The sequence below is a fragment of the Adiantum capillus-veneris genome, chromosome 5 (assembly GCF_014529385.1).
Source record: "Adiantum capillus-veneris isolate H3 chromosome 5, ASM1452938v2, whole genome shotgun sequence".
Classification (NCBI taxonomy): Eukaryota; Viridiplantae; Streptophyta; class Polypodiopsida; order Polypodiales; family Pteridaceae; genus Adiantum; species Adiantum capillus-veneris.
Genome location: NC_140935.1, coordinates 170,225,138 through 170,244,501, shown reverse-complemented (window position 1 = coordinate 170,244,501; position 19,364 = coordinate 170,225,138). Strand labels below are relative to the sequence as shown.

The 19,364-nt window shown below is 44.2% G+C and overlaps 1 protein-coding gene across 2 annotated transcripts in view; it reads right to left on the bottom strand.

Annotated features, from left to right (window-relative positions):
- LOC147458543 (glycerol kinase) overlaps positions 1-18,952 on the bottom strand; it is a 56,579-nt gene extending 37,627 nt beyond the window's left edge. Inside the window, exon 1 of one of the 2 annotated variants that reach the window (XM_086513197.1) lies at positions 18,745-18,952. In XM_086513197.1, the coding sequence (XP_086369323.1) occupies positions 18,745-18,907 (163 nt within the window). In that variant the 5' untranslated portion in view covers positions 18,908-18,952. The remainder of the gene's footprint in view (positions 1-18,744) is intronic. The other variant, XM_086513196.1, reaches the window with a different exon arrangement.
- Positions 18,953-19,364: the final 412 nt, after the last annotated feature.

Sequence of the window (19,364 nt, the reverse complement as noted above, 5' to 3'; positions counted from 1 at the left end):
CTCCACTCCTTTGTCATAGATTGCCTAGATTGAATTAAGTCACTAATATCTCCTTGAGATTTTAGGGATGCTAACAAGCTGACAGTATTTTGCGGAATGACTTTATGAAAATGTTTCCATGCATTGGAAATTTTCTAGATTAAACATGCTCTGTTAGGCGTGAATTGTTACGAGTATGTGTTGGAAAGATGAAATGTCTATAGCATTTTGCCTGATGAATGATTTGAACTTAGTGCATCTAGACATCTCTTAGAGATCAGTAACATCTAGATGCGATGGCTAAGTGAATGTGAAATGAATGTGCTTCTAGTGCATCAAGATTTCTATCTGGATGAGATGACTGGATACTGTTGTGAGTAAATCAAGAGTTCCGCAAGGATGAGATGGTTGCACAGGGAACTAGGTGCATCAAGTGTTCTGGACATGGGAGAGATGACTAGATTGAATGATTGAAACACAGTCTCTCTCTCTCTCTCTCTCTCTCTCTCTCTCTCTCTCTCTCTCTCTCTCTCTCTCTCTCTCTCCTTGGTCAGTAGCCATTGGTCAAATGCGCACATCATCGCATCAGCTAGAGATTGAGACTGGCAGATTTAGGAGAGTACCAGCAAAAGCCAGGATATGCCAGTTATGTCATATAGAGCCAGAGACAGAGTTACATCACATTCGTCATTGTCCGGTATACTACGAGATACGAGGCCGCTTTCACTATCTATTCAAAGAGGGCTTTCGACCGTTGGCTAGAGTCATGAGATATTAGGATCAGATGCCTCGGGTTGTTTTTTGCTAGAGTTGCGCAGACATAGGGAAAGTCTCTTGACGAGACCTGGTAGTCGAAGACATTCACAGAGGGAGATCACTGACTTCTTTAGAGCAAGGACTCAGTAGCCGGATGAGCATGCTTCGTAGCAGACTTCACAGCCCACTTCTACCAGAGGTATATTAGTAGATAGAGCCACTGAGCTCGGGAGAGCTAGCCCACATCTACGTGGGCGACCACGACATCGACGAAGGCTCCACCAAAGAATCGGGACTATTCTAGCACGACATGGGAGACGCCCAGTACGATTATTTACATAAGTGGACATTGACGAAGCTCTTTAGTGAATGATGCAATGCTTTCTCGAACAACGCCCGATGTTGGGCATCCTCCGGCATGGATGATCATGATAATGGTTTCAGGCTAACGATTTGAGTGTATTAGTTTTAGTCTTTCACTTTACTTCATTTTATTTTTGTAGCTCTGGTCCCCAAAAGCTAGTGTTGGAGATTCCCAAAAGCAGCCAGCATAATTTGCAGAAATCCATATGGCCTACCAGTGGCACCTACAGTGCAAATCACGGAAATTTCGTACGACCTTGCGGTCTTGCCATGTCAGCATTCGTACAATCTGCCACGTCAGCATGTCAGAGCATTTTACAGAAATCTCTTTTAGGGTTCAAGCTTCTGTCTTTTAAGGTTCTGGGCCCCACTGTCGGTGCTTCATAAGTTTCTCAAATTAGTCCGTTTAGTTTCTATTGTCTACTTGGCCATTTCTATGTCAGATGGTCATGCCACATCATCACTTTGTGATATACCCCCCTCTTGAAAGAATTGTAATCGCCTTCGATTACGCCAGCAAAATCAAACATAAGCCATAAACCAATTCAGTAGACACTGACTCTAAGTACCGATGCACTAGATAGCACAAATCCATTACTTGCACAAAGACGACAATCACTGAACATCAAATCACATAGAATCCATCGAGATCTAGGACCATGATTCTTGACAAAGAATTTAGCAATAGTATCTAGATCCACACCGGATCTCACTGATGTCGGATTAACTAATTCTTATTGGGATCATGTGCATAGAATCTCAAGACCAAAATGCTGCAGTCATTTCGTCTTTCAAACTTGCACTCAAACAAAATCACATGAGAGAGCACACATAAATCAGATTCATTTCCGAGAATTCCCATGTTGAAGTACTTCTTTCATAAAGTCATCCAACAGAATACTCTCAGCCCAGCAGTATCCCTGAAATCCAAAGGAAGATCGATGACTTTATTCCATTTGGGTAACCTGTGACAAAGGAGCGGAGTGACTCTCCTTGTGCAGTCTCGTCTGCACTAGATTCAACCCTGCTGATCTCCGGATCTTATAGTCAAAGCTAGACCGAAAGCCTCAAGGTAAAGTTCGAATATTTGAGGAGTATCTGCTAGGTCCTCCTCCTCCATCCACTTTGCATTCAATTCCGGGTAGTTCTTGACTAAGAACCGCCATTCACTTTACCTTTCTCTTTCCTTTCCTTGTGAGCCAGTATCTGTTCCGGAATGAGAATCTCCTCGCTCTCTTCTACTTCACGTTGCTCATCAGGCTCCCTGTCGACTAGCACCTCACCCTTAAAAGGTTTCAAGAGACTCACATGAAAAGCATCGTGAATCTTCCAAGTATTTGGCAACTTCAGACTAAAGGATACATCATTTATCTTCTCTTGAATCTAAAAAGGGCCATAGTACCGCATTCTTAGCTTTGAAAAAAGCGGCTCCTTTCCCTTTTGTTTCCTTGGGCGTGCCTTCTCGAGCCGTGAGAGCACCCAATCATCTTCCTTCAACTACAAGTCGCGTCGATGTCTATCGGCTGCCTTCTTATGCCGTGCTTGGGACTTCTCAAGCACCTTGCGAACCTTGGCAAAAGCAGTGTTCAAATCTCTCATATACTGATCCGCTTGAAAAATCTTATCCTGGATCTCAGGAATTCTCTGATCTACCAGTTGATTCCCTTTTACTTTCTTTCCTTGTGCCCTGGGACCTGTGGGTAGCTTCGCTAGCTTCCCCTATCCATTGGCACGTCAGTTTCAATCATCGGAACCCTACGAGGCACTATCTTCTAATCCCCTTCCTCCAGAATCCTCTGATGAACTTGCATTTGGTTCCTTTAGTTCGTCAAAACCTTCGGATGTGCTACCATATGATTTTTTCCAGAATCTTGTGATGAGCTCCCCTGATTCATTCTTTTCATCGGCAGACTCTTGCCCTATTGAGGTGGATACTATGTTGTCCATAGGATAAGTCAATGAGCCGGCATGCGTTCCAAATCGTTGCTTATCATGTCCCATGAGTCTCTGAATGGAGTCAGACTTTTGGTTTAGACAATAATCTCCAATCTCTTTTTGGCAAACCACAGCAAAACCACTCAATCTGGTCTCTCTGGCAAATAAGTATCCCAAAAGGGTTTGCGGTCCCCACAAAATCTAGTATCAGTCCTGCTTTCATCTTTCCTTTTCTTCCGCGCTCGACCACTGCTCTGAAACTCTCTGGCTCGTCTTCTGGTGGTCCTCTGGTTCATCTTCTTTTCGAGAGTTTTGTCCATCTCTTTCTGCGAGTACATGTTCCGCTTTTTTTTTCTTTTTTTTTTTGCACTCGTCTATCCTTTCAACTGGCCATCTCGAGTAAATCTCATCAATCGGCTAATTCTTCAGGTATTTCGCAAATCTCCGGTCTTTGGAGTACTTGATTAATCTTTTCACACATGTATTAACCTGCAGTTGACGTTTGTACTCTGCTCTGACAAACTTTTCCGCCAAGAATTTGTCCAAATTTTCATTCGTTTCTTCGATTCCCACGCCAGATTTTCAACTCTTCTTTGCTTGCCCATCAAGAGGTGTTATCTCCGTCAAATTCTCCATGAAAACACGTGTAATCTGGGGTTCTTTATGGCTTATGCCCTGTAAGACAGCGCGATGAAGACAGGAGCACGCTCGATGCACGATGAAGTAAGGGTGGGAGTGGCTAATAAGTCCGGGGTCCGGACACGAAGATTCTCTCACAAAAACTTGCGTGTGCTGCAAAAAGGATCAGATCCTCCATAGAAGAAGAATCTATGGGCTCTGATTGTAACAAACTTGGACACCCAAAGTCTGGAATCAGTCGCGACACGCGAGAGAGATTTACTTTAAACTACTTCACAAAATTATATCACAGTTCAATTGAGTCGACACGATCTGGTGTAATTCCGTGCCCAGAGAGATTGGCCCCAAAGACTGGCGCCCCTTTCGGTATTTCTTTTTGTATTAATAATTGAGCAAATACACGTGCCCTGGGCTCTCCTCTGCTCACCGACTTGTCAGCTCTATATGAGCTAGCGAGAGCCTAGGGTATTATTTAAAGGCCCTTGGCCTTGGAAAAGCAGTTCTCATGAAAAGCTACAAACTCAAAAGCAGCATGTCTAAAAAGCAATCGGTGCTACTCGCGACAATCCGTACGCTATGCCACGTCAGCAGTCAGCACAATTCACGACGTCCGTACGGCTGGGCAGTCCGCATTCTTTTATTTCTTGTGTCCCTTGGCTCCCCCTCGACTGGCGCCCATAAGTTGGGACAACTTGTGTCCGGTTAGCATGCCACGTCATTAGTTTGTGACATACCCCCCTCTTGAAAGAATGGTTATCGCCCTTGATTACGCCTACAAAACAGAAAGAGTCCATAAACAAGTTCAGTAGACACTGACTCTAAGTACCGACGCACTACACTAGCACAAGTCTAGCACTTTCACAAAGACGACATAGTCAGTGCACATTCACATCAGATCAATCACATATAAATTGATTCCAAATCTAAGATGATTCCTAGCAACGTATTTAGCAATCGCATCTAGGTCAATCCTTGACCTCACTGATGTCGGATTAGGTAATTCTTATTGCGATCATGTCTATAGATTTTCAAGACCGAAATGCTGCAATCATTTCGTCTTTCAGTTCATGCACTCAAACAAATCACATGAGAGAGTACACATCATTAAGGTTCAATTTTGGTAATTCCCATTTTCATCATTCATAAAGTCATACAGCAGAATACTATTAGCACAGCAATATGCCTGAAATCCAAAGGGAGATCAGTGACTACTCCATCCAGGTAATCTGTGACAAAGGAGCGGAGTGACTCCCCTCTTGTGTGGTCCCGGGAGTCTACACGAAATTCAACCTTGCTGATCCGTGGGATCTTTCGGAGTAGACGCGGTTAAACCGAAAGCCTCAAGGTAAAGTTCCGAATTCCGAGGAGTAATTGCTAGGATCCTCCTCCAACCACTTAGCATCCAATGCCGGATAGTTCTTAAATTTCACTAAGAACTATCCAATGCCGGATGGTTCTTAAATTTCACTAAGAACCATTGAATCACTTTGCCAGAATCTGTTTTGGAACAAGTATCTCGTCGCTCTCTTGCTCATCAGGCTCCCCATCAATTGGCACCTCACCCTTAAAGGGTTTCAATAGACTCACATGAAATGCATTGTGAATCTTCCAAGTATTTGGCAACTTGAGTCTGAAGGATACATCATTTATCTTTTCTTTAATCTAGAAAGGGCCATAATATCTCATGCTAAGCTTTGAAAAAAGCCGCTCCTTTCCCTTTCGTTTTCTTAGGCATACCTTTTCAAAACGTAAGAGCACCCAATCATCCTCCTTCAACTTCAAGTCGCGTCGACGTAAATCTATTACCTTCTTGTACTGAGCTTGAGACTTCTCTAGAGCCTCGCAAACCTTGGCAAAAGAAGTGTCCAACTCCCTCGTATACTGATCAGCTTCAAAAATCTTGTCTTTAGTGCTTAGAAAGGAAGGAACCTTCTTAGCACCTTCGATTACCTCAAATGGCACCTTCCCCGTCGAGGAGTGAACCGTGTTATTGTAGGCAAATTCCACCAAAGGCATATATTTTTCCCATTGAGTCTTCTGATCCGACATGTAAGACTTCAATAAATCTAAAACCATTGAGTTGGCTATCTCAAATTGTCCATCTGTCTGCGGGTGGAATGATGACGAGAACTGCAACCGTGTGCCAATGTTCTCCCAAATAGCCTTCCAAAACAAACTCGTGAATCGGGGATCTCTGTCAGAGACTATGGTCTCAGGCATGCCATGTAACCAAAATATCTGAGCAATGAATAGTCTCGCTAAATGATCATGCTTGACTGTTTTCTTTACTGGAATGAAGTGAGCTTGCTTGCTAAATCTATCAATGACAGTCCAGATGTCATCGTGCCCACTCTCAGTCTTCGGGAGATCAAAGATGAAATCCATAGCAATGCTTTCGGGGGCAGGTGGGAATGGGTAAAGGCTGTAGTAGACCCTGTGCCTTATGCATGTCAAACTTGACCTTTTGGCATATTAAACAACTACGAACAAAGTCTTCCACATCCTTTTTGAGTCTCCGCTAATAGAAGTAACGCTCCACACCCTTCAAGGTGGTATATCTATGCCGCCATGACCCGTAAAAGGTGGACAATGGCACTCTATCAAGACCTATTCCCTTAAAGGCTGTGTAACACAACATCGTTTTCCTCATCAAGTAGCCATCCCCTATGGTATTAATACCCTGAAACTGTCTCCCCATTTTGTATTCAAGTAAAAAACGTCCGCAAAGTCAGGATCTGTGGCGTGCTGGTCAACCATATCCTTGAAGCTTCTGTGATGAATCGCGAAAATAGCCAGGACTAAGGGCTTTCAAGATAATGCATCTCCCACTAGATTTTTATGTCCCTGAACATGGACAATCTGGAAGTGAAACTGTGACAAGTTGTTAGCCCATTGCATCTGCTTTTCTGAAAGCTGCTTCTGTGACAAGAGTAGCGTAGGCTCTGATGGTCTGCAAAAACTGTGAAATCGGCTCCGAGTAAATAGTGTCGCCACTGTGTAAGAGCATGAATCATTGCCAATAGCTCTTTCTCAAATATCTGTGCTACCAACTTTGGCCGTGAAAACATCCTGCTTTCATAAGCAATCACATGGCCTTCTTGCATCAAGACTGCTCCCACACTACCACCACAAGCATCACAATAAACTTTGAATGGCTTTTGCAAATCTGGCAAAGCCAACATTGGTCCGGTAGTCAATTTTTCTTTAAGTGTCTAAAAAGCGATCACTTCTATCGGTCCCCACGAGAAAGGGACTCCTTTCTGAGTCAATAAATGCAAAGGTGAAGCTATCTCTGCAAACTTCTGAATGAACCGCCGATAATAAGAGCACAAACCCAAAAAGCTTCAAGCTTCATGCACATTCTTTAGGTCATGCCAATCGTGGATAGTCTTGATTTTGGCCAAGTCCATCTATACTCCTTCTGTTGAAAGGATGTGTCCCAAGAAATGTATCTCCATTAAGAAACCTCGCTCTTTTTGGCATTGATAACCAATCTATGCGTGCGCAATGCTTGAAAGACCTGTAGTAGATGGTGTCCGTGCTCTGCTTCATAATGTCATCAAAGAAAGTGCCGACAAAAGACCGATACTCTCGGAAAATCCTATCCATCATTCGATCAAATGTTATTGGAGCATTCGTGAGCCCAAAAGGCATCACCAAAAATTCGTATAAACCAAAACTAGTCCGAAAGGTTGTCTTGTAGACATCTCCCGGAGCGATTCCGAGTTGATGAATCAGCTTTTCAAATCAACTCTGATGAAACAACAAGAGGATCCCTGAAGTCTATCAAGAATATCATCAATCCTTGGAATAGGGAATCTGTTCTTGATGGTGATTTTATTGAGAGCTCTATAATCAATGCACATTCTTCAATATCTGTCTTTCTTTAGTACTAATAAAACAAGAGAACGGTAAGGTGATGTACTAGCTTGAATGAGACACTTTTCAAGAAGTTCTTTCACTTGGTTCATGATTTCTTCATTCTCGACTCAGCTAACTCGATAAGGTGGCCGGTTCGGTGATGTGCTTTCAAGAATCAAGTCAATGGCGTGGTCCTCACGACGAGGTGGAGGTAATTCGCCTAGTAGACCTTCAGAGAAACAGCCAGCATGTATGTGCAGAAATTCATGTCGTTCTTTATCCAATTGCGACATATTTGTTCTTTCTTCATCATTCAATTCTTTCAAATAGATCAAGTAAACAAAAAGACTGGATTTCATTAATTTTGAAATGGCCAAAGCTGATACAATAGGGACGGACTCGCCCTTCAATTTTACATCAAGTACAATTTTCCTCCCTTCTCATTCGTCAAAGTCGCTTTCTTGGCCAGATAGTCAACCACGGCGGTGTTCTTGTGGTACCAAGGGATTCCTAGGAGGACGTCACACCCTTCCAAAGGCATGATGTAAAAGTCGTCATGCCCTAAATACCCCTGACAATGCAAACGGAGTTTGCAAATGACAGGAGTAATGGCAACATTCCGTCCGAGCGCCGCTAGAATTGCCTCCGCCTGTGGCCCCATCCTATCAGGCGTAATTCCCAGCCGAGCCGCCAATTCAGGTGAAATGAAGTTGGCCTTGGCTCCTCCATCAAAGAAGATGAGGGCTTCCTGATCTTTTACTTAACCCCATGCACAGCAAAGTTTTGTTCGTCCATCTGATTCGGGTCGGTCCCCATACAATCCGGTACCAGTCCTCCTTTCATCTTGCCTTTTGCTACCACGTTCTTCTGCTGCTCTGGAGCTCTCTGGCCTATCTTGTGATTGTTGTTGCTGTGCCTTTTTAGGGCACCTCGCAGAGGTGTCCTTGTTCATCGCAAACAAAACACCTTCTCCTCTTTCAGATATTCGGTTCTCTACTCCTCGGTCAATCGGGGTCGTGCATCCTTCTTTTTCTGAAACTTCCTCTTCCTTCTATTTTCATTTGTTGAACTTTGTCCGGTCCTTGGTGTCGAAACTTAATCAGCGGGATAAGTCAGATTACTCAAATGTATAGAGAATCTCCACTTAGCATGTCCCATCAATTGTTGTATGGACTAGGACTTCTGCTCAAGACAGTAATCTCATATCTCTTTGGGAAGTCCACAACAAAATCGCTCGATTTGCTCCTTGAAAAAAAAAGAGGTCGGTAGAAAAGCATCCCAAAATCTTTCACAATAAGCATCCAAAGTGTCAGCCTTGGTCATCCCAAGATGGTTCCAAGCGGTCCTCACATCTCGTTCGTACTCCTGAGTCAACAAGGAAGAAATAAAGAGCCGTTTGAACTTTAACCACTTAGTCGGGGCTTCTCTCCTCAAAAGAAGAGTGGACCACCACGTTCGTGCATTTTCTTTCAAGAATGAGGTTGCCCTCCTGATCTTGGAGTGCTCTGAGTAGCGCCCTTCGGAGAATGCTATATCAAATTGTTGAATAAAAGCTAAAGCCTTGGGAGCATCTCGGAATGCGGAAAAGGATCCACCCTCTTTAAATTCCTTGGCTTTTTGCCCTTGTCCTCGGAAAATCATATTGATTGGCTCTATAAAAGTGTTTCTTCTTAGTATAAAACATGTGATCATCGGAGTCCGAATTGTCAAAGGAGGATGACTCCTCGGTAGAATTGTCAGAAACGGGTAGGGATCAACTCTTCTTTGCCTTCTTCTTATTATTTCCAAAACTTGAATTCTTGCTTCGCTTCTTGTCCTCTTTATCCTCCTCGCTTGAGTCCGAAGAGGAAAAGCTATCCGACGAACTATAAAAAGAAGAAGAAGAATTGGGTAGTCCTTCAAATCGTACATGCTTCTTCTGTTTTAGTGCATTTGCAAAAGAAGATTGACGGCCCAAGTAACTGGGGTAGTCAGTTGCCTTGTTGCGCTTCTTTAATTGTTTCTTCGGTGGCTTCTTCGCTTCTAGAAGTTGATTGATTCGTTTTTCGACGACATCATTTTAAGTTCTTCTTCAGTTAACATCCTTGGGGTAGGAGGTTGCTTGAGGGCCGGTTTTATGGGTGACTCAATGGCTTTCTGCCAATGAGTGTGCACTTCATCCATCGGGTGTCGAGTCAAAAAATTGGCATACTATGGATCCTTTGCAAACCGGAGCATCTGCTTTGCGCACTCATCAACCTATTGTTTACATTGCATCTCCATAAGCTGGTACTCCGTAGGCCGGGGTGGCCCGTACTTGTGCTCTGCTAATCCACTTGAATTCTCCGTACTGCCTCTCGTTCCCAAGGTCGTAGGAGTCGTCGTCCGATTCTTGCCTGCATCCATGTGTGTCGCGAGAAAAGGTATCGGATTTCCCGGTAGAAGAGAAATCGAGTAAGCTCTGATACCACTATAACAAACTTGGACACCCCAAGTCTGGAATCTGTCGCGACACGAGCGAGAGAGAGAGAGAGAGAGAGAGAGAGAGAGAGAGAGAGAGAGAGAGATTTACTTTAAACACTTACAAAATTATATCACAGTTCAATTGAATCAACATGGCCCGGTGTAGTTCCGTGCCTAGAGAGATTGGCCCCAAAGATTGGCGCCCCTTTCGGTATTTCTTTTTGTATTAACAATTGAGCAAGTGCAGGTGCCTTGGGCTCTCCTCTACTCACCGGCTCGTCAGCTCTGTATGAGCCAAAGAGAGCCCAGGGTCTTATATAAAGGCCCTTGGCGTTGGAAAAGCAATTCTCATGAAAAGCTAAAACCTCAAAAGGAGTAGGTCCAAAAAGCAGCCAATACTACTCGCGGAAATCCGTACGTTGTGCCATGTCAGCTCTGTCAGTGCAAATTACGAAAACTGTCGTACGCTGTTCCATGTCAGCAGTCAGCGCAATTCGCAAGGTTCGTACAGCTTTGCAATCCGCAGTCTTTTATTTCTTGTGTCCATTGGCCCCCCCTCGGCTGGTGCCCATAAGTTGGGACAACTTGTGTCCGGTTAGCATGCCACGTCATTAGTTTGTGACATGGATACCACTGTAACAAGCTTGGACACTCCAAACGAGAAATCAATAGCAACACATGAATAGAAACTTCAAAAATCACTGAACTTTAATATATATAGAGAGAGAGAGAGTCGACACAACCCGCGTAGTTCCGTGCACAGAGGTATTGGCCCCAAAGTCTGGTGCTCCTTTCGATATTTCTTTATCATTAATCATTGCCACGTACAACTCCCGAGGGACCTCTGCTCTCAGACTTTGCGGCCAGATGCTCAGCAAAGTGAGGCCCCAAGGGCTCCTATAAACAATACATGGGATGCCCAAAAGCAGAGCCCCAAAAGGTTCAAAAGCACTTTCACCCAAAAGCTAGCGCTGGAGATTCCCAAAAGCAGCCAGCATAATTTGCAAAAATCCATACAGCCTGCCACGGGGCACTTGCAACGCAAATTGCGGAAATTCTGTACGGCCCTGCCACATCAACATCCGTACGATATGTCACGTTAGCATGTCAGCGCATTTTACAAAAATCCTTTTCAGGGTTCAAGCTTCTGTCTTTTAGGGTTTTGGGCCCCACGATCTGTGTGCTTCATAAGTTCTTCAAGTTAGTCCGTTTAGTTTCTCTTGTCTACTTGACCATTTCTCTACCAAATGGTCATGCCACATCATCACTATGTGACAAGATCCCATCCTTTCTACAGCACACATGGGTTCTCACGTAGAATCTGACAGAGATGACTCCCCTCTGACCTTTGGTCTATGGGAAGATGAAGAAAAGCTGAGTCCTAGAGTGGAGACAAAAAACACCAACAGAGATTTTGGCAAACTTCCGACAGGGAATCTCAATAGAGCGGAGTACAAACGTCAACTACAGGTTGACACGTGTGTGAAATGATTGATCGAGTACTCCAAAGACCCAATATATGTGAATCACCTGAAGAATTACCTGATTGATGAGATTCACTCAAGATGGCGAGAGACCATTGGCTCTCCTCTCAAGAGGGTAATGAAAGAGAAAGCAAAGCCAAGTGCATAAGGCGGAAACTGTAATAGCCGAAAGAGTTTGACAAAGCTTGAAAAGAAGATGAACCAGTTAATGAAAGGCTTAAAGCACTCTCGGAAGAAGAGAAAATCAATGGATTTCCTCGGTTATTTGGGTCGGAAGTCGACTTTCAAGGTGGCAAGCAAATCCAAGAAGCAAGTTTGTTTCGAGGATGACACAAGTTTCTCTTCGTCTTCAGAGAGTTCCAACAGTTCGTCATCCTCTAGTTCTAGAGAGGATGAGAAAAGGCAGACGAAGCGGAGAAAAAGCAAGAAAAGCATATTTTTGAAAAATTCTAGAAGGGACACGAAGCCATCTAGCAATTCAGAGTAGGAGACTTCATCCTCCGCTGACACATTAGACAATGAGCAGAAGAACAAGAAGACCAAAGAGTTCAAGGATGGGGGTCAAGCAGTCAAGTTTGACACATTTTCAGGCCACCAGGACACCCATCAAGCCCTTGAATTCATACAGCAGTTTGACACCGCCTTCTCGGCAGGTCGTTTCTCGGAACGCTTCAAGGTATGAAGGGCGGCATCTTACTTGAAAGGAAATGCACACATGGTGGTCTACTCTATCGCTGCGTAGAGAAGCACCTAAGAAGTGGGTAAGATTCGAGACAGTTTTCACTTTTGTCTGGATAACGGAAGAATATGAAGATGTCATCACGGCTTGGCATCATCTAAGAATGACTAAGAAAGACACTTTGGATGACTACTGCCAGAGGTTTTGGGATACCTAATTGCCAATGTCCTCGTTTGGAGGGTCACTTTGAAGGACCAGATTGGGCGGTTTCCCAAAAGAGATTCGACGGTATTGTCTGTAACAGAAGCCTGACTCTATTCAGAGACTTATGAGACATGCCAAGCAAGGTTTTGGTACACATGCGGGCTCATGGACCTATCCTACGGACAAGCTAGCGTCCACCTCAACAGGGCAAGTGTCTTCTAGGCAAGAGAAAGAACCAAGGGAAGTTCATCAAAGGATTCCGAAAGAAGTAACGAAAGCAGTTGAAAGTGCATTCGAGGGTTTCGACGAAGCAAGGGAATTTCATCAAAGGATTCCAAAGAAGTAACGGACGCAGTTGAAAGTGCATTCGAGGGTTTCGACGAAGCAAGGGAATCAGCTCATGGTTCATCAAAGAACTCCGACGATTTTGATTCAGCTGCCAGTGGATAGGGGAGGCCAGTGCGGCTACCAACAGGTCCCAGGCACAAGGAAAGAAGAGAAAGGTAAACTAGTCCACTGGATAATTTGGTCAAGGGCACTTTTTGGCTCTCGATGCAAAGTGGATGGGGGAGGAGAACATCGCAAATTCTCTTCAGATTGAGTTGTACCTTGAAGCTTTTGGATTATTAGCAGTGTCTATGCCAAAAGTTATCGATGAATCAGCAGGTTGAATTTGGTGTGGTGCGAACTGCACAAGGGGAGCCACTCCATGCCTTTGTCACAGATTGCCTAGATTAAATAAAGTCACTAATTTCTCTTTGAGATTTTAGGGATACTAACATGCTGACAGTATTTTGCGGAATGACCGTATCAACATATGTCCATTGAATTAGAAATTTCCTTGATTGAACTGAAGACATGTGCTGTTTCATGTGTGTATTGTTACAGACATGTAGAGAAATATGAAATGTCTACAACATTTTGTCTGATGAATGATTTACTTAGTGCATCTATACATCTGTTAGAAATCAACGAGATCTGGATGTGATGGCTAAGTGAATAAGAACTGAATGTGTTCACGAGATCAGGCACCACGTGCCAACGGAAAAGAACAAACCTGAACAACTTTAAGCACTTCAAAGAACAATTGAACTGAAAGAGATGCACAACACGAGACGGGGAGTGGTAGAGTTCCACCCGAAGAGAGCATTGGCCTCAAACCTTGGCGCCCCCTTTCAGTATTTGTTTATATTGCTTCAACTCGGTACAAGCCAGTACTCCACGCTCTGCACCTTCGCCCGGAAGCATGCCAGAGAATGAGCCCATGGCACAAATCTAAAGGCCAACCGGTCCAAAAGCTACTAGCACACTTTGCAAAAATCCGTACAACTGCCACGTCATCAGCGTAAAACGCGAAAACCCGTACAGGTGCCACATCAGCATGTCAACGTGTTTTGCAGGTTGTCCGTACAGCTCCACGTCATCAGGCTCCACGACTCTTCTGTGTGTGTGTGTGTGTGTGTGTGTGTGTGTGTGTGTGTGTGTGTGTGTGTGGATCTTGCTTTATCTTTAGGTCACTTGGGCCCCATCAAACGGGGTCCCATAAGTTGGTGGGAACTTCTCTTTACTACTCGACAAAGCTCTGTAAGTTGGTAAAACTTCTTCTGCTGCTTCTGGTTCTTCCACTACTTCTCCTTCGGGTTTAGGCTTCTCGACGGGATCTACAAGTCGGCTTCGTTCTTTAATGGACACGTAAGCAGTTTGTGACAATGTGATTGTAGTGCATCAAGATTTCTATCTGGATGAGATGATTGGATATTGTTGTGAGTGCATCAAGAGTCCCGAAAAGATGAGATGGTTGCACAGTGGTCTAGGTGCATCAAGAGTTCTCGACGGGATGAGATGGCTAGATTGAATGGTTGAAACACAATGTTCAGTGTGAACTAAGTGTGTGATTTTGTGAGTTGCATGCTATGTGAACGTATTGTCTTGTGGAGATAGTCATGGGCATGGTTTGCTTGAATTGTCAAAAGAAAGGATATGAATCTGATAATAACAAGATTTAGTAAATCAAGACATTCATGAAAAGATCAAGGCAGTCTGGATGTGATTACTAAATGGTACAATGATCACGATTTGTATCCGAGGCCCTCGACAAAAATGTGATTGATCAATGATTGATGTCTTTGTGAAAGTAAATTGAGCTAACAATGCTGGCATAGCAGCTGTACGGAATTCCGCGTTTTGCATTGGCTGGTTCCAAGCAGTTTTGCGTAAGCTTTTTGTTGCTAAATTGGCTTTATCTGACAAGAAAATAATTCTAAATGAATTATTAGATTTATAAGTGAGAGGGTTTTCTCGTTTGGAACACCAAGAAAAATAATTCTAAATGAATTATTGGAATTTTTAGTGACAGGGTTTTTCTCACTGGAGACATCCGAGTACAAAGTATTCCTAGTGTGTCATTCAAAGTAATGACGGGAGCACTGTGAACGGGAATACCTGTAAGGCGACCAAGAACGGGTACTTCTGATGCGTCGCGTCGGATGGGTGACAGGGAGCTCGGTAAGAAGTATTCGACCATCCGGGAACAGACATCTCTGATGCGTCATAGGATGGGTGACATAGAGCATCGTAAAGGAGATTGTACCATAAGTTTGGTAGGAAAGGACTAGGTGATGGGTATTCCTGATGCATCACAAGGTGGTTGACACGTGCATCGGAAGGGGAATATCCATAGTTTGGAGGAAATTCCGAGCTGTGTTAGAAATGTGCACAAGGAAAAGCAAGCACTTGAATGAAGATGGGTTCAGAGGAAACTTTGAGGAAAAACGGATGCTTTTTGAGAAAGCGGAATTGCTTTTCGGGAAAGCGGATGCTTTCCCGCGAGGAAGTCTATGTCTGCATTGCAACTGTGCATGTGATTGCATCCAGGGACGCCTGGGAAGTGTTGTGAAAGCATTGTTTTTAACTTATAAAGTTTTATTGAGTTTTTGGACAGATTCAGACCATTTTTAAAGGTGACCGGCCGCCCACTTAATAAGTGGGCAGCCCATGATTAAATAAAGCAACGAAAGCCAGCTAGCGATTTCTCTCTCTTTTTCTGGCAGAACAGCGCAAAATAAAAAAAACAAAAAACGGCCGCGATCTCTACGCGAGCAGCCAATGCTTTGCTATCTTTGCCATGGCCAGGGAGCTATAAAAGCATCACATGCCCTCACTCAGAGAGGAGATCAGTTTTCGCAAGGAGGAGATGCTGCTGCAGATTTCAGCCGCAAAAAAGACGTTGCCGGTGATGCGCATGGCTGCCCCAAGTGTACCAGATGTCGCCAAGACCAAGTGCGCAAGTTCCCTCGCGAAGAAGTGCCTAAGGAGCGTGTTTCCATCGCGACAAGCTGCTGTTTTTCTCTGTTTTCAGCCCATAAGCGTCGTAGACGGGACTGATTTACGAGAAGGAACCCAAGAACACACCTCTTTCGTGTTTAGGATTGGAAGAGAGGATTTTCTCTGTAGAGATCTCTTTTGGGGAATTGCTTTTCGAGAACCAAGTTGCATTTCGAGCGTCAAGACTTTGAAGCTGACGATTTTCATGTTATGATCTCTAAGTATTTGTTTGCAGGTGTACTTCCTCTTAGTGAGGGAGTAGGAGCAGAGGAAGGCATGAGCCTCTGCAAGAGAAAGTGCTCTAAGGAACTAGAGCCAGATCAGCCCAAGGGTTTCGTACCCGAGTTTGGGAAGTAGATCCACGGATCGGAGAGCGATAGTCTCTCAAGTTGTCATCCGGAAGTTGGGATTCCCACGTAAGGACTTCGTGTCCGAGAAAGCGGAGTTATTCTGCAAGAAGAGGACTCTAGAAACAAAAAGAGTTGCAGGAATGCCATGCCCGGAGTCTGGAAGGTGAGATCCAAAGGCGAGAACCTTGGTTTCTCAAGGATTTAAAATAAGGAACGAAGTTCCTTGGAATAGGGTTTTGCCCTAGGAATAGGAAGCCGAGGCTTCCAGGAACCATCAAGTCTTATTCTAGAATGAACGTGGTAATACATTCGGTTCAAGTGCTTGTATAGACTTCTCCTCGATAATGAAGATACTATTACGAGGGGGGACCAACCCATCTTCTGATCCCAGTACTATGTCGATTTTCTCACTCTCTATCTCTCTCCCTTTATCTATTTCTCTCTATATATTCTGGCTTCAGTATTAAGTGATAAAATTCTATTTATCCGAGTCTATTCTATATTGCTATGCACTCCCGTTTGTGACACTTTCAGTGACAGAAGCTTTTGGGTGCAAGTGCTTTTAGAACTCGAGCTTTTGGGGCTCTGCTTTTGGGCATCCCTTGTACTGTTTATGAGGACCCTGGGGGCCTCACTTCAAAGAGCATCTGCACGCAGAGTCTCGGAGAAGAGGACCCTCGAGAGTTGTACTTTGTAAAGAAAATTAAAGAAATATCGAAAGGGGTGCCAGTCTTTGGGGCCACTGAGTCTTGGCTCGAAACTCCATTGTGCCGAGTCGATGCTCCTCTTCTCTCTCTCGCTCTTCAAATTCAATGAATTTGCAATTTCTGTTCGTATGTTGCGATTGATTTCTCGCTTGGAGTGTCCAAGCATGTGATACCAAAACAACCTTATGCTAAGAAACTTGAAAGCAAAAACAACCATTGGACTTGTATCCCCTGTTTATGGCATCATGACTCCTCCAAATCCCTTTTGCGAGTTACTTAGAGCACTAGGCAAAATTCAAGGCAGCACAACCACCTTTTCTTTGATCCAAGAGCTTCCAAAAACTTTACACCCTTTGATTTTGTCGGACAAGTCCCATTTCGCATGATGAAGCTTGGGAACTGTGATGCTCTACTAGGAATGTGTTGGTGTCACCAGAATGATACTACCATTGCAGTGCAGCAAAGGCACATCATCATACACCACCTTGTAAAATCTATCAATCTTCAAGTCCGATTGACCAAATAACCTTCCACATGAACTGATTTCTACTAATTTGTTTGTAACTAAATTTTGTTTTCAAATATTGGTTGCAATTGTTTGAACTTTTGCCTATGGTCAATGACTACCTTCCGTATTGTGCTTGGATTAGCACGCTATTGAGGATTTGGAATTGGTCCAAAGGGATGTGAAGACGGCTTTCCACGTGTAATCGAGGATGATTAATTTTAACTAAGAGAGGCATACGTGTCAAGTTGACATGGCTCAACCAAAATGTAGCAGCAGATGAAGTAGGCATATCAAAGGGCAAAAGTCCCAGTTTGGGTGCCCACAAAACGCACGCAAAATGCGGTCAAGTGCATGGACTTTGATGATGTCCCAGTTTTACACTGGGATCTTCTTTTTCTGGTGCCAGTACTCTCAAGCCTTTTGTAAACAAACAAGTGTTTTTTAATTTTCTTTACAGCTAGTGCCTATAAATAAAAGGCAAAACTCAGTTGTAGAATTTGGATGGTTGAGTGGCCTCACAAAGACCAGTTGTAACTTGACAAATTGGAAATTAACAAAGAAATACCGCGAGGGGGCCAGGGGCGCTCGACTTGAGGGCGTCTTTAAGCTGTCAACCAAGTAGCCGATAACCGACGACTTGCAAATTATCCAATAAGTCTCTGAAGTTTCCAAAACGCCTCAAGCACTCACAGCTCAAGGTAAAGTACAAAATATCAATCGCTACAATGGAGGTGTAGTCCCAAATTTAGTGTCAAAGCTATTGTTTGGCTTTGTTGAGTCTAGTAGATCTTTGCAATACACCATTTTTATTATAATCGGCAGGCTACCAGATGAGACTCCAACAGGAGGAAGCTGTGTAGCTGAAGTAGAGGGTTGAACTATAGGAGGAACAGCTCATGTCTATACACCTGTAAAAGTTGACAAACCTCTAATTGTTATGCCTCTGTTTTCGTCCCTCTCCTCCTATCAGGTCTCTTTCTGCCTGGCTTTTCTAGCATGGCCTCATGCTCAACTGCATTCCTGAGATACTATGTGGCCAGTATACTCAACTGCCATATGACCTTTCCTTCCCATGGTAAGACTGATAATGGAAGCCGATGAAGAAATTCTCTTCAAAATGTCACCAGCATGTACATTAGGTAGAAAACTACAGGCGACGAGTATTAGCAAATTTAGAGCAGCTGAATTAGCAAAAGTCTGAGAGACAAAGAGCAACAGGAGGTGGGCTGTATCGAGTCCAGAGAAAAGGAGAAACAAAGATGACTAACTCATTCTGATAAATGTTTGAAAATTGAAGAGGCAACAATCTTCAGCTCATGTGAGATCCGCCTGATGTGGATTCAAATACGGTTGAAGCTGCGAGCTCTGGAACAGTCAGACATTGCGTTCCCCTAGGAGATTAATGTCAAAGTACGCGTTCCACATGGGTTGTCTAGAATGGTTCTTCGCAGACTGTGGAATGCAAGAAACGAGAGAGAGAGAGAGAGAGAGAGAGAGAGAGAAGATGGCGTACCAAGTGAAGGCTCTGGCGGCCGCTGTTGTTGTGAGGGTGGCGAAAATACAGAGGCATAAATGCGCGGCGCAGTAGCAAAGCAGCGGAGAGGAACTCGGGAGGCAGGAGCCGAGCAGAGCGTAGCAGAAGGCCACGAAGGCGCAATCATCATCCGTATGGCCATTGTGCGGATGCACGACAAAAATTAGTGGAGACGACCCTCATCACTATATCACCCAGGCAATGTCAAATGGGATCAATGGTGGAGGAGGAAAAGGCCACGTGCGTCAATTATGGACCGTCATATGAGGTTGTCCCGAATTTACTAATCGGCCCACATTTACAATATGACATACTCGAATCGCCTATATTTCAACGTATGCATGAGGGTGTAGTGGTTAGTGCACATGGTTCGTGGTGGGGAGGTCGGGGGTTTGAGACATGGGGTGCGGATCGACCCGAATTTACAAGCCTTCCCAAATTTACCAAATGCCCCGAATTTACCAAATGCGCATCCGACGGCCCAAACCACCTCAACCGTCGATCCCATTTGAGCATGCCTATGCGAGATAGTGTGGAGGGGAGACGACGAGGATGCTCACACTTTTGGTGAAGGGGTAGGGAATGGAGTGACCATTTCC